General features: G+C 42.7%; 2 protein-coding genes across 5 annotated transcripts; both read left to right on the top strand.

Annotated features, from left to right (window-relative positions):
- Positions 1 to 1928: 1928 nt before the first annotated feature.
- Positions 1929 to 3919, top strand: MRG15 (mortality factor 4-like). Its single transcript, XM_011152661.3, has 6 exons — positions 1929 to 2165; positions 2318 to 2435; positions 2666 to 2977; positions 3052 to 3264; positions 3365 to 3534; positions 3618 to 3919. Exons 1-6 carry the CDS (start codon positions 2138 to 2140, stop codon positions 3788 to 3790), a joined length of 1014 nt encoding a protein of 337 aa, XP_011150963.1. The 5' UTR covers positions 1929 to 2137; the 3' UTR covers positions 3791 to 3919.
- Positions 3920 to 4435: 516 nt separating this feature from the next.
- Positions 4436 to 11766, top strand: LOC105190124 (serine/threonine-protein phosphatase PP1-beta catalytic subunit). 4 transcript variants are annotated; one of them, XM_011152657.3, is made up of 6 exons: positions 4509 to 4614; positions 5579 to 5650; positions 9906 to 10393; positions 10543 to 10641; positions 10816 to 11055; positions 11181 to 11766. In XM_011152657.3, the coding sequence occupies exons 1-6, from the start codon at positions 4563 to 4565 to the stop codon at positions 11286 to 11288; spliced, it is 1059 nt and encodes a 352-aa protein (XP_011150959.1). In that variant the 5' UTR covers positions 4509 to 4562; the 3' UTR covers positions 11289 to 11766. The 4 variants fall into 4 exon arrangements, with proteins under 4 accessions (XP_011150960.2, XP_011150959.1, XP_011150962.1 ...); XM_025304901.1 differs by lacking the exon at positions 4509 to 4614 and adding an exon at positions 4739 to 4799; XM_011152658.3 differs by lacking the exon at positions 5579 to 5650 and having other exon boundaries at positions 4436 to 4614.
- The last annotated feature ends 3207 nt before the right edge of the window (positions 11767 to 14973 follow it).

The following is a 14973-nucleotide window of genomic DNA, read 5'->3' as shown; positions in this document are numbered from 1 at the left end:
ATGCTTTCGGGTTGAACGTAATATTTTGTTTGCTCATTCAGAATGAGTTAATAAAATGCGATTAAGATAAAATGTAATCAAGGTAAAATGTGATGAACTATTAAGAATGAAAATATCAATAAATATTAAATATATTGTTTCAAAATATTTAGATGAGATTTTTATGTTTCGTTTCACGACCATGATCAGCCTCATCAATTTTTTCATTGGATAATTTTTTCATCGCAAGATGAAAAACGCGATATCGCGACAAGCAACTCCGAATTGTTATAGCGTGATGTACATAAAATAAACTCACTCCTCGATGGTTCCCCTGATGTCCCTTCTTGCAAAGTATATCCTCGGGCAATATTAATATTTTTCACAATACAAACACTAAATTTAACTTTGCACAATAACAGGCCATTTCTTTCGTCACAACACTCGATCACAAATCGAATACAAATTTTAAGCAACAAACGCGCGTAATTTCACTCGGCATTCTCGGCGATCCGGTTTCGTTAACTACCCTACTTCCGACTACTTGACGATACTTCGCCGTGACAAATGTACGAAATTTGCTTTCGGTACTCTCGACGAAACAATATACGCCGGTATTCGCCTTTGGTAATTCAAAATCGCGGAAAATACACACGGTCGACTTTTGGAATTCACGTACTAAAAGCGTTGCAATGCAAAGTCGTGATTTTCAATGTGTGCGTATGCGAAGGTGAATACGTATCACTAGAGTACTAGCCAATCAAAATATCCTGTTCGAAACCGTCCGTTCCGTTTGAAATATTCCAAGAAGTCGACCATGACAGAAAAAATTCTCGAAACTTTACTCGACCTTCCCGACGAACAATGCACATTTTCAGCGAATATTTAACGAAAGCTGTGCCATACCTCGATGTTTAACAATAATTCACGGCCGAGACTCGGCGAGACGAGTCAAAAACGAAGCTCCGCGACGCGAAAACCGAGCTGCCCTTACGCAGCTCTGAACTTTCTGGCGCGCTGAACTTTCCTCCGACGTATTCCGACGATTCATCTCTCACTTCACGTTCGCGCGGCGGAACGAACGTCATTCCGCAATAACACACGCACGAAACTTACTTTCGGCATTCCCGGTAACGATTTAAGTCATGAGACTCAACTACGGCGAGTCAAAATCACGAGAAATCACGCGCATCGGTTTCTCGCGCACTACACAACCCGTAACCGGCGCCATAACTAAATACGAATGCAACAGCGCCACAAGCGGGATACTCGGGAAGTCGAGTCGACCAATCGCGGTGATTCATTTCTTTCCGTAGTGGAACTATTTGTCTGCACAAAGTGTACGAGGTGCAGGTGAAAGCAGTCGATAATAGATCGATTTAATTCGGAGCTACACGCAGTGTGACAAGACAGTGACGGTACAATCAGATGCAATAACCGGATCGCTTCATTGCACCCTATTACACCCGGCTGTACTGTAAACAAAATTATGTGCAGAGAGAAACCTGAGAGCGGCCGAGAGAGGCCACCGGCTTGTAAATGTTAATATGCAATAATTATTATACTTTAATTATTATTAATATTAAATAATTTTATTAACGCTAATAATTTAAATGATATCAGTAATTTGAGATACTCATCTTCTCGCAAGGGAATCGACATATCCATCTGAATGAAAAAATATTTCTTCGCTTGAGATTTTTACGAATCAGCGTGCAAAATTATACAATGGATTGTTGAGTGTTTGCAGGAGAAAAGTGAACAGTTTAATACATAGATGTATCTATGTATTAAACGCGACCCCGCGACTCGGTAGGAAAGCCAGTGAGTGAGGCCAAGTGGGACCAAGTCGACGGCGCGAGGCGGCATAGCGACGGCTACGGTGTTGGCCGCTCTCAGGTTCCTCTCTGTACGCAACTATAAAGAGGAGACCTCTGTAGAGAGGTGTGGGATTTATGAAGCGTAGCGTTTGTATATGGCATCGGTACGGTTGAAACATCACAATCGCACAACAGTTAGGACCGAATGTGTCTCAATAATAATTATGAGAGAATTGTCTGTCTGATCAACGACCTAGATAATTTTCAAATAAAAACAATTAAATATAAAATAATTTCAACGGTTCGTGCTATTTATATTTCGCAGTACCTTAAATACAATGCCACCAAAATGTAAATTCCAAGAAGGTATGTTTTTGTCAATTTCTCGAAAAGTCTTAAAGTATGTTACAAGTGAATTATAAAAGGAACAATGGAACACAACTGTTTCCTATCTTATTTTGTAAACTATTTTAATCGTACGATATGATTAATTAAATATACAATTGGTACATTCACAGGTGAAAAAGTGCTGTGTTTTCACGGGCCGTTAATCTATGAAGCAAAATGTTTGAAGTCCTCTATTACTAAGGAGAAGCAAATCAAATATTTTATCCATTATGCTGGATGGAATAAAAAGTAACAGCTATCTTTCACAGATATTCCACTTTAATTTCATATAAATATTGGATTGTGTTTGCAGCTACATATAGTCTTGAATATTTACTTCTTCGCGATCTTCCTTTTTATCTTATTATTTAAGACAAAAGTTTAGTTACGCCGTAACAAAATATAGAATTATATTATATACTTTTGTTAGGCTATTAAAATTAAACCTTAAACTGAACAACATGCTCTTATCATAATAGCTGGGACGAATGGGTCCCTGAAAGTAGAGTCCTTAAGTACAACGAGGCTAATGTACAAAGACAACGGGAAGTTCAGAGAGCTCATTCAAATCAGCAGTCTACACAGAAAAATAAAAAGGGAAGTGCAACAACCAAGACGCAGGGAAGACGGAGCGAAGGGGTTAGAGAGAAAGATACAGATAGTAGGGCGAGTACACCTGTATCAGCAACAGCTGATAAAAATATAAGTCGCTTTAGCAAGGGCTCAAGCAGCGGTGCAACACCTTCGTCCTCTCATGATTCTACGTCTGAACCTACACGTAAAAAGCGAAGGTTTGTTACATAACACTTATTGCGATACATCTCTGTATATTATGAACATTCTTTGTGAGAAAGTAATATTTTAGCCGATTAGAACCATCCGGTGAAACTGAAGAGTTTCTCACTAAAGTGGAGGTTAAAATCAAATTGCCCGAAGAATTAAAGTTTGTCCTAATTGATGAGTCTGAAGTGATATTGAAGCATCATAAACTGCCAGCCTTACCTGTGAAGAATACAGTTGACAAAATCCTAGATGATTATGTCGAGACAAAATCATTAGGAAAGACAAATGATATCAAGTACGAATATAAATCTGCATCGGTCTCATTATGCTATCATACATTACTTACATTTTATAAAGATACGTTCAACTTTTGGTGTTCTTTGTTTACATTTTAGAGAAAGTACATTGGAAGTAACGAAAGGTATTCGTGAATATTTCAACATTACATTGGGCCTTCAACTCTTGTATAAGTGGGAACGGCCACAATTTATACAGATAATGAATGACAATCCGGAAACACTGCCAAGTCAACTGTATGGTGCATTTCATTTGCTTAGGCTATTTGGTAAATAAAATTCACTTCTCGATAGCTGTCTTATAGCATTTATCAATAATGCCTAATTAAATGATAATTTTATGGTTTTACAGTGAGACTTGGTGGTATGCTGTCATACACACCTTTAGATGAAAGAAGTATCCAACTCTTGCTAACGCATTTTCATGAATTTTTGCAATATCTGCAGAAGAATAATTCTGAACTTTTCAATCTTCAACAGGATTACACAGATCCGCCACCAGATTATCATCGAAAGTATGGTTAAGTCAACCAAAAGAAATATTGTAAATCTATATAATTATCGCGTTAACAGGAATCTATCGAATTCTTTGATATATTTTATATAGTAATTAATATAAAAAATATATATGTACACACACACACACACACGCACGCACGCGCACACCACACACACACACACACACACACACACACACACACACACACACACACATATATATAAGTATAAAAAATTTATTCTCATTAAGCTTCATTATTTTAATTAGCATACAGCTAGCATATAATAATAATAATAACAATAATTTTAGCTGTATTAACATGTAGAAAAAAATTGTTCAATTTGCAATTTTCGGTAATTAAAGCCACACATACATTCACACACACATATGAAAGTCGATCAAATTTAAATGAAACTCTGTAAAATATAGCCGGACATGTAAAGAAAGTGTTGCTGCGTTTGAAAAACAATCGCATAATAACAATTGCGTTTGATATTTGTTAGAAATAAAATTTTAGGAGCAAGGTAGAATTTTAGAAATGCATCGATGTACATCACTCAAGATACCCCGCAAAATAATTTTTTTAGAAATTTTTTGCGATATGGGAGGTAAACACGATGCATCCCCTGCGGACCTTGTCGCTATTTATCTTGAGAGTAAGCGACAATCGATAGAATCGAGAGTAAGCACTGGATCGCGCTGGTGTGCCGCGTCGCTGCGGTAGTGCAAATGCGCGCGCTACGTACGAGTACGAGCCAGTCCGCGAACATCGAGCCAGTCAGTCAGTGGCAGGAAAAAATGGCGGATGTCGACTTGAATATCGACAACCTGATACAGAGATTGCTGGAAGGTACGTGATTGCGACGGAATGGCCGGCATACGAAAAATACGTATGCCGTGCATTTCTCGGCGGGAATTCCGCGGAGGCTGTGTCCCGCGAGAATGAGTCACATCGATCGCATCAACTCAAATCGACTCTGTCGTCGTTCATGAACGCGTCGCGCGGTATCTCGCAACCTTGCGTGTGTACATCGTGTGAGTACGTTTGTTTGTGCGTTCCGTCGCACGGTTCTCTCGATTGTACCAACGGAAGTGAGAGCCGCAATGCCGCTTCTGTAGATTTATGGCTATGCGGTGCTTCGAACGCGTATCGTTCCTCAGTCGTATCGTGTAGTGTCGCGTCGCGTTGCGTTGCATTGGATTGCGTCGCGTTGTGTCGTGTTGCGTCGCGTCGCGTCGTGTCGTGTCGTGTGTATGTCGTATCGCTCTGTGCGATTTCCTCAACGATCGGATTAAAAAACGCAAGAAAGATATCGATTTCGCATGTATATCGTACCGTTGCGGTCGTCACCGCCGCCGTCATCGTCATTATTGTAACACACGAATTGTATGAAGAGAGTCGGGGAGAGACGGTTCGTCGTCTCTTTCGCTCCGTGTTCCGCTACATCTAATTGTCTATCTCTCTTAATCTCGCTGTTTCACTCGTTCTCTCTTTCTTTCTCTCTCTCTCTCTCTCTCTCTCTCTCTCTCTCTCTCTCTCTATTTCGCTGTCTCGCTCTCACGCTCGTTGTCTCATACAACATACCTCTCTCGTTCTCTCTGGGTTTACCTACAGCGTATCTCTGTCACGACTCAAAGAGCCCCCCTCCATCATCCCCCCTCCTCAACCATCTCCCTGCCACTGACCACCACAATTGCGATCTTTCATCCTCGTTCTCTTGAGACGCAGAAAGAAAAAAAAAAAACAATTTCTCTCTTTTTGTTTGTTCTCTCTCTCATGCTACGCGAATGTGGAACTTCCTTGTGCGGTAAAGTATACCACACGCAGAAAGACCAGGTTCAGAAGAAAGCCAAGCTAAAAGATATTTTCTCGTCGGACTTTGTCGGTACGCAACAACAGCAGCAACACAACATAACAATAATAATATACCACCCCACCACCACCAATCACCACTATCACCACAACCACCATATCATCACAGCAACAACAGACAACAGCAAACTCTCTCTCTCTCTCTCTATCTCTTTCTCTCTCTCTCTTTCTCTTTCTCTCTCTCTCTCTCTCTCTCTCTTCCTTACCCTCCCATGTAGAGCTATCCTTTTTGTGTTCACTTAGCTGCGCCAACTTTTATATTTGATTATCGCTTCATGGCCTGTATTCACACGTCCGTTTAGCGATGCGTTTAGCTCTAAAGGCGTAACCGCGTGCAGGCATAAAAATTGCATTTGATATGTTCACAGCAAACTGCGAGACTAGTGTCAGGTAATCACGCTCGTAATCAGCGAACACGAGTGTTTTAGCGTCGCGTTTCAAGTGCAAAACAGTCATACCAAGCTCCGAGGGTTCTCTTCTCTCTTCTCTTTTACGAACGTCTGTTCCTTTTTCGTTGGACGTTTTCTCTCTTCAACTTCTTAGAAATTGCGGACGAAATACCTCGCACCATCCACTCTAGATCCCGAAAATTATTACTTCTTTCACGCGTTTCATATGCAAAGTTGTGTGTGAGAAGACACTCTCGGACAGTCATATTTGGTGCTAAATACGCGCTGTGTGTGAATACAGGCCATTGCTTCTCGGTGTGTCGTTCTCGCTCGCGTCCAGTTCTTTCTTTTTGCCTTTCTTTCTCTCTCTCTCTCTCTTTTTTTTTTGCTTCTCTCTGCTTTCCATAAGTAGAGCCGAGTCCTTCGTGTCAGTGTGATATATGCTTTTTCTTTCTCTCTCCCTTTCTATATATATGTGTGTGTGTGTATGTATACGCACACATACACACGTTATATATACATATATATGATTATATATATGTGTGTGTGTGTGTGTGTCGTTCGGTCGTCGATCTCCTCTGTCAAGCCTCGCGTAGCGTGGATTTAAAGGCACAATAATGACCACGCATACGCATACTTCAACGTCGTATTTGTTATTTAAGATACGAGTATATCTCCACGTGGATATTTTCGGAACGATACCTAAATTTACACCCGAATCCGTCGACGCACTTTTCCGCTTCGCCTTTCTTAGGTCTTACATACCGTTTCTTTCTCATCTCTCTCCCGTACTGTGACCTATCAATTGAAACGTTTCGCCACGCAAAAATTGTAGTTTGTCGGTTACTACGTTAGTTGAAAATGTTAGCCTAAATGTTAGTTTAGCGCACGCTTATTAGGTATATTAGCGTATTGGATGTGTTTACGCAGTTGGTCAGTATGTTTTAATTATTTCCTCTCGATACATCCTCTCCGCGCTGTTCTTCAGATATGTAAAATCCTCATTCTTTCTCTCTCCCTCCCCCCCCCCTCTCTCTCTCTCTCTCTTTCTTTCTGTCTTTCTCTCTTCTCCTGTATTTTGCTCTTGCAAATTATATTTTTCGATGCAAAGAAACGCTTTATCGATACGTTTCGGATCGTTATTAACTAAATTTAACTTTATTACGCCGTTAATTTTGTACACTTAAAATAAGAATTCAATATAGGTGAATTTAATGTATCGCGAACAATGTTAGTTTGTTTGTTTGTTTAGAAACTATCGATTATTAATCGTTGACTTCTCCCGCAACATGCGAACCAACGTAGCAAAGGATCATTTCCTCGAGCATTGATCACCATTAACGCGTAATAAAAGTTAAGTTTAGCGCGTTGCGAGAAGGAATTATTTTTAACTTCTTCAAGGTCGATTTATTTTCAATGCCTAGTCTGTCTTCCATCTAGAGAGTGATCTTGGGCGCATGCGTACGTGTAAAAGTGGAACATTGCGTGAGTCTCGTTGGTTCGCTGACTTTTAGATACATCATTATTAGGGCGCCGAAATTGTGAAATATCAGCCAGGCCGAGGACTGACTACGCGTTCATAACGTTAAAACGTGCTCGCGGTAACGAGCACGTTCGTCGCACGTCCCTGAAGCGAACCGTAAGGTCCATTACTCCAGAAACATCGTTCCAACAAGACTTTGCCAATTATTTTTAATCTCTTCAGGGACGAGTTATTGCGGATTTATCATTTTCTTTCCGTCACATTCCGTCGCATTGGAGGAGCGAGGAATTTTATGCCGCGACGAGCGGTTTTAATTATCGCGGATCAACTTGAAATCTTTGATCGAACGAGCTCAATCCCAAGCATGGGGAGAGCAGACTTGGTCCGTCGAAACGTATATAATAATACTCTCGCTGAATATTTCAACAGCTCGTTTGCGCGAAAAACGCGAAGAGTGTCCGAGTATCGGGGGGCTACTCTCACGATGAATCCAACGTACGTATCAACTTCGGTCACACGATAAATAACAATTGGTCCGATCCGATGTAAATCTAATGATACGCGTAATTTAATCAATTACGGGACATAGACTTTGTGCGCATACGAATAAATTTCACGAATTATATCAGCTTGTCAGCGACAACGTAATAATATATAACCACGTGACGAACTCTGCTCGAGCATCGCGCGAGGACGCGCGGTTTTGTACCTCCTCCGAAGTTTGTTTTCATCACTCCGACGAGCCTGTTTTGAACACGATGAGTGACATTTCCAGTGTTTCGCCTGGAATACTCGTCGCCGCGGGCGGGTGGGCGGGCGGGCGAGGTGACAATAGCTTCCACCGGATAATGGAGTCGCTCTGCATATCTCTGCTCTATGGTCGCCGTGACCTTGCTAATATGCAGTTTTCCAATAACCGCACGCGGTATATCGGCCCAGTTGAGCCGCACCATGAATATATTCCCTTTGTATATGCCTATAAATAACAGTCCGACGACACATCCGTGGCGTCATAAAGAGGAGGAGACGATCTGGACGGACTGGGACGGTCGTTCTGGAATCGCTCTCATGCCCTCTGTGCCTTCATGCGCCGCTTATTAACGCTTTCGCGATGTCGCGTGTGACAACGCGAAGAATATCCCTCTGAAGGGGGGAAAGCGAACGACAGAAAAAAAGAAAAGAAAAGAACAGAAAAAAGATCAGAGTCTGCTGAATCGCGCGAGTCATTGTCCGTTAATTCCGCTTTTGCAATTTGCAATCGCGAGACTGCTTCTTCATTGTCGTTTACATTTTCGTTTCAAAGGTTACACGCGCGGACGCGGACGCGGACGCGGACGCGGACGCGGTCGAGGCTGAAAAGTCAAGAGAGCGCCCAGAGCGTTACGCGCCATGAGTCTGAGTGATTTCCCAGTCCCAGTACAATCTGTCAAAGATGTAATTCTCCTCCCTCCCCCTCACCCTTTCTCTTCTTCTCTCGAGGAGAGAGAGAAATTTGTACTCCCGCCGTTTTACCCGAACGAGCTTACCAATAATCTCACGCCTTTGATACGCTATTATAGTCGATGCGATATACACCACCGTAGACACCGCCGGAAATACCGTGACTGTGTGTGTGTGTGTGTGTGTGTGTATGTGTGTGTACCCGTGTATGTGCAAAATGCTCGAGAATAGGCAAAGATAATGGCTCACCGTAATCTGTAATACCGTAATACCGTAATACCGTGTCACCCCTGTTTTAGTGAGACAGCTAATACCGGCAGATTTGATCATCTTCCACGTCCCAAAGTAGTAGAGTTATGCTCGATGTACCTACGACGAAGAAGATCCGAACTCGCGCGCGACCAAGACCCCTCGTTAGCGCGACCAGCAGACCCAGCAGGGGAAAACGCACGACGACCGCGCGACGACACTCGACTTCCCTCCGGTTAAGAACGCCAGCGGTGTCACGTTTTTCCCCGTGCGAACTCGATCGCGCGAGCAGTTGCGTGAATTGACAAAAAGACCACGATCGATGTATCGTGGCGGCGCGTCGATGCTCCCGGAAGCGATGCGTGCAGCATGCATGTGGAGGAAAATGCGGCAGCGATTAAACGTGACGATGGCATTATCGATCTCTTGTCGGAGGGATAGAGGATACGTCGCGGGCCGGTTACAAAGATAGACTTACTACGGCAGAGATCTTGATGAAAAATCTTTTCAAGCGGGAAGCTTTTTGGCGGGGAGGGAGGGGCACGAGTACAACGGGATTTTGCACGCGTCGCGTTTCTCTTTGTCCAGTAGATAGTAGAGAGTCGCGAATCACACACACACACACACACACACACACACACCGCGCTGACGAAGGGTCGATCCGCGCGATGTTGGCGCGATTAACCGTCGGCATTTCTGTGGCGCAGTCAGAGGATGTCGACCGGGCAAGACCGTCACCATGACGGAGGCCGAGGTGCGTGGCCTCTGTCTCAAGTCTCGGGAGATTTTCCTGCAGCAGCCGATCTTGCTGGAGCTCGAGGCACCGCTCAAGATCTGCGGCGACATACACGGCCAGTACACCGATCTGCTGCGGCTCTTTGAGTACGGCGGCTTCCCACCCGAGGCCAACTACTTGTTCCTGGGCGACTACGTCGACCGGGGCAAGCAATCCCTGGAAACGATATGCCTGCTGTTGGCGTACAAGATCAAGTATCCGGAGAACTTTTTCCTGCTGCGCGGCAATCACGAGTGCGCCAGCATAAACAGGATATACGGCTTTTACGACGAGTGCAAGCGGAGATACAACATCAAGCTCTGGAAGACCTTTACAGATTGCTTCAACTGTTTGCCGATCGCCGCGATCATCGACGAGAAGATCTTTTGCTGTCACGGCGGCCTCAGTCCTGACCTGCAGGTGAGATTGACAAAAGATTCTTCCAGTCTGTCCGTCGATTCGCGCGCCGCGCGGACAAGCATGTGCTTGAGCAGAGAAGAGCGAGACTGGAGTAGAGACGCGGGGAGTAGAACGCGCGCGCTTATATCTCTCGTTCGTTCGTTTTCCAGGGAATGGAGCAGATACGAAGAATTATGCGTCCAACTGATGTACCTGATACCGGTCTCCTCTGCGATCTTTTGTGGTCCGATCCCGATAAGGACGTTCAGGTTAGAGGAACGTTTTTTCTCCCCACACACAGCGAACACAGCTTTTACACGTTTGCTTTTTTTTTTACACATCGATACGATCGCGAATAATAATTGAGAAGATACCGAGAAAACGGTGTGTCAGACACAGGTGTGTTCTTCAAGTTCTTCACGCCTTACTTTGTGACTTTTCAGGGTTGGGGCGAAAATGACAGAGGTGTCTCCTTCACGTTCGGTCCGGACGTCGTGTCAAAATTCCTGAATCGTCACGATATGGATCTGATATGCAGAGCGCATCAGGTCGTCGAGGACGGCTACGAGTTCTTCGCTAAGCGTCAACTGGTCACGTTGTTCTCCGCGCCTAATTACTGCGGGGAATTCGACAACGCCGGCGGCATGATGAGCGTCGACGAGACGCTAATGTGCAGTTTTCAGGTGATAAATTCGCGCCCCCTCCTCCCCGACAGATAGTTCTCACTCTTGCGGCTCGCGCTTGTTGGCGGGCGCGCAAACCCACTTCTTCCACTCACGAAGCGTCCTGTGTCCGTGTCTTTTCGCAGATCTTGAAACCGTCGGAGAAGAAAGCCAAGTATCAATACGGAGGTATGAACACGGGCCAAACGGGTAGACCATCTACACCACAGAGGAATCCAACGAAAAAGAAATGACAACCTTCTACCGATCCTGCACAGCAACAAATGCGATTATCCTTAATGGAGGCTATCATGCTAGGTAAATCCGCTTTATGCTTGTCGAAGCTTATTTAATCCACATTAGCGATACCATTTACGTGCATCCATTTCCCACGATCATCAGTTGAGCGAAAGAAGGAGAAAAAAAATGGAAAAGGAGAAAGAAAGAGACGAAACCGAGAAGAAACGAAAGAGCGGTATAAAAGTGAAATGTAGAAGAGATTTAGGTTCACATAATGATTCGCCGATGATTTAGACATGATTTATATTTAGCACGTGCGTTATTTCCACGCGTGTGTGGGCACACGTGTGGTTACGACGACGACGACGACGCACTTCGATTCGAATGCGATTTAACGGGGCAAAGATGCGCGCTAGTGGATTCACATACTGACACGTGGCTTGCGAAAGCTCTTCACCGTAATCTTTAGCAGCGGAAGCGCTTCTTACATCGGTGCATACCGATTACGCCGCGCCGCGCCGATTATGCCTCGTCGGATGCCACGATCTGACCTCGTCTTTCGTTTTCATGCGTGATCCAGCCCGAAGACGTCGAGATACAGAACTACTAACCTAATTTGATTTCAAACATAAAACTAAAATGTGCAAGATTTACCAACTTGCTCAATTGCATCTTAACGAAATGAAAGATTCGAACCGCTCACGGTTAACGTTTGATTTCCATCTTGGCAAAGGCTCGTTCTCGTGTATCACGGCAAATTCACTCGGCGGTGATTTATTCTCCCACCGATAAACTGTGACTCATTGTGAATGTTAACGCTCTTTTAAAAGCATTTCGTCATTCTCACTTGTATTTATTGCTTCCACTGTTGATGTTGAGTGTAATTATGAGACTCGCTGTTATTATTATTACTTATATATATATATATATATATGTATGTATCAATATTATCTTTTTAATATTAATTCATATATATATGTATATATATATATATATATACATATATATATATATACATTATTAATGATATCCATATCTTTTTTTTTATTTTTAATATTACTTTTAGCACTGCTTCAGCAGCTACTTTAATCGTGTCATCGTTTTATGAAAGACGCTGCGCGTGTACATAGATATACATATATATATATATGTGTATATATATATATGTATATATATACACATACACATATATATATATACACATACATATATTTTTGTCCATTTATCCTTCCTCTCAGAGAGCATTACTCATACGAGTTTAATTCTATTCTCATCGTGTGCAGTATTCCGAGCGCGGTAGTGACTGCTGCACGTTTCAAGATATATCATAGGCGAATTAGGTTGTTTATTCTCGTGCGACGAGTCCGGGGAAAAATAAACACACACGCATACATAGAGACAGAGAGAGAGAGAGAGAGAGAGAGAGAGAGAGAGAGAGAGAGAGAGAGAGAGAGAGAAAAGCAAAGAAATCAGTATTTTTAAGATAACGCTTCCACGCGTATGATGATTATATCTTTCGTTCGAAGGATATCGGAAGGAGGATATCAAAGGAGAAGAAAACTCGAGAATATAGCGCGTTGTAGATACAAAGAGGAAAAAGAAATATGTTTAAAGGAAGAATCTCAATCGCGAACTTTTCATGCTTGTGCATTAAAGCAAATGTCAGATATATATCGTATATCATCGCCCAACTTGACATTGTTTCATCGCGATAATCATTGCGTAAACATCGCAGTGAATGTTTCCCGCCAGACAGACCGTTCGTTCGTTTCGTTTTCAGTGACTTCAAATTTTGCATTTCTTACGACATCCAAGTGTTGGAGTAGAGGATAGAGGTTTGTTTACTTCGAATTGAATGACGACAAATCGCATTTAAATCACTCTGTGCATTTATTCAGAATACATACAACACGTGGTATTTATGTGTGACATATCGTTCTCTTTCACCTTTACGTGGTCTCTTTCTATTCGACGATTTTCTTCGTAGACTGTCAATAATCGCATTTTTTACTTTGCTGTATCGGCGTGATATCATTGCTTGCGATTGTTTGCGCGACGACCAGTCGGGTAACTGCGACACGCGTACAAGCGTACGCGTTCATATTGGTATACGAGAATCCGATCGATCGATATGATCGGGAGCATCGTAAAATCGTACACGCACGATATTTCTCCAAGGGCAAGAAAAGAAAAAAGACAGGAGGATGCAATATTCTCGACAACAGATAAGCGGCATCGATCGGTCGCGCAGTAACAACGTCCAAGGTTGTATTCATACTGAGGATATCTTTCTCGTAGTAACGTGCAATTGTAACTTTTAGAAATTTAATATTTACAGTAGTTGTGCTATCGCGGGAGTCTACGAATTGTATCTACGAATACATTCGATGAGAATCTGTCTGTTGCTGTCTGTCGAAATGAACTGGTGGGGGGGGGGGCACCAATCCGCAAGCGCAAACCCCCGGCGATGGATACGAGCGATTGCGCAATATCGCGCGGTATGCGAACCGCTGTGATCGAAAACACGATTCAAAACTCGAGAGACGTGTGTATCGCAAATCAAACTCATACTCACCTCTGAGATCAATTACGCGCGATGAACGAGACATTACTCGGTATCGGTATCACTCGGCTGATACTCATTATATGATATGATTGATAAGATCAATTGTTTATTGTTCATATATATATTTTCACCGACGACATATGAGGAAGGAAGACACGATATAAAATGTTACGTTCGGTGGAACATGCCGAGACGTGAAATGGCCGCATCCTTTCCGCAGCTCCTTCTTCCTCCGCGCGTTCCCTCGCTTCTCCAAAGGGAAAAGAAGAAAAAAAGGCAAAAAAAAAGAAAAAAGAGAAAAATGGGAAAGGTTAATTGTCGAAGGAGCGGTTGTGATCCTTCGATATGCGTTTTGTCCGAGAGATTCATATATATATATATATATATATATATATATATATATATATATATATATTATATATATATATATAATATATATATTATATATACAGATATATTATATTTGTGTAAAAGGTTGGCCAGTCGCGATTCGACGATGCTTCATTAAAATAAGTAATGCAAGAAGCGTGACGCGCGTACTTTTGCGACGAGGAGTTTGTTCGACCATCGTGGTTTGTTACATCGTTTGAATCGCGATGGAATGCGTCATGCAATGGCATCCTAAAGATGTAAAACTTTCAGATAATAAACATGCATATTGTTGTATTAATATCTTATATTATCGCTACTGTACTCTTTCGTTTGTACGCTCCTCTAGTGGAAGGTGAGCGACGATGGTGCAACATGGCATTGATATTGCGTTACGCTAATCGTCAGAACAATTGTTTGGATGCGATATTATTGTTACCTTTGAGTTTAAGTAATATTATTAAGTCCTTGTTGAAAGATTACTGTGAAGAGTCTCTCTCTCTCTCTCTCTCTCTCTCTCTCTCTCTCTCTCTCTCTCTCTCTCTCTCCCCCTCCCTCTCTCGTCGATTCTTCAATCACCGACTCAGGCTCCGGTATTTAGCTTCGAAATAATTAGACGAGGTGTAATTTGTATTCAGAGTTGGAACTTGTGGTCGACAACGCGCAAGCTGTCGACCAGAATATTAAAATTAATATAACTAAGATTACGAGGCTGTCGAGAGTCGAGTACGAGACGAAGAGACGGACGAATCAGTGTCATGTAA

The sequence above is a fragment of the Harpegnathos saltator genome, unplaced genomic scaffold, assembly GCF_003227715.2.
Source record: "Harpegnathos saltator strain DR-91 unplaced genomic scaffold, Hsal_v8.6 scaffold12, whole genome shotgun sequence".
Lineage (NCBI taxonomy): Eukaryota > Metazoa > Arthropoda > Insecta > Hymenoptera > Formicidae > Harpegnathos > Harpegnathos saltator.
Note: the sequence above shows the minus strand (reverse complement) of the source record. Positions and strands in the feature narration are given on the sequence as shown.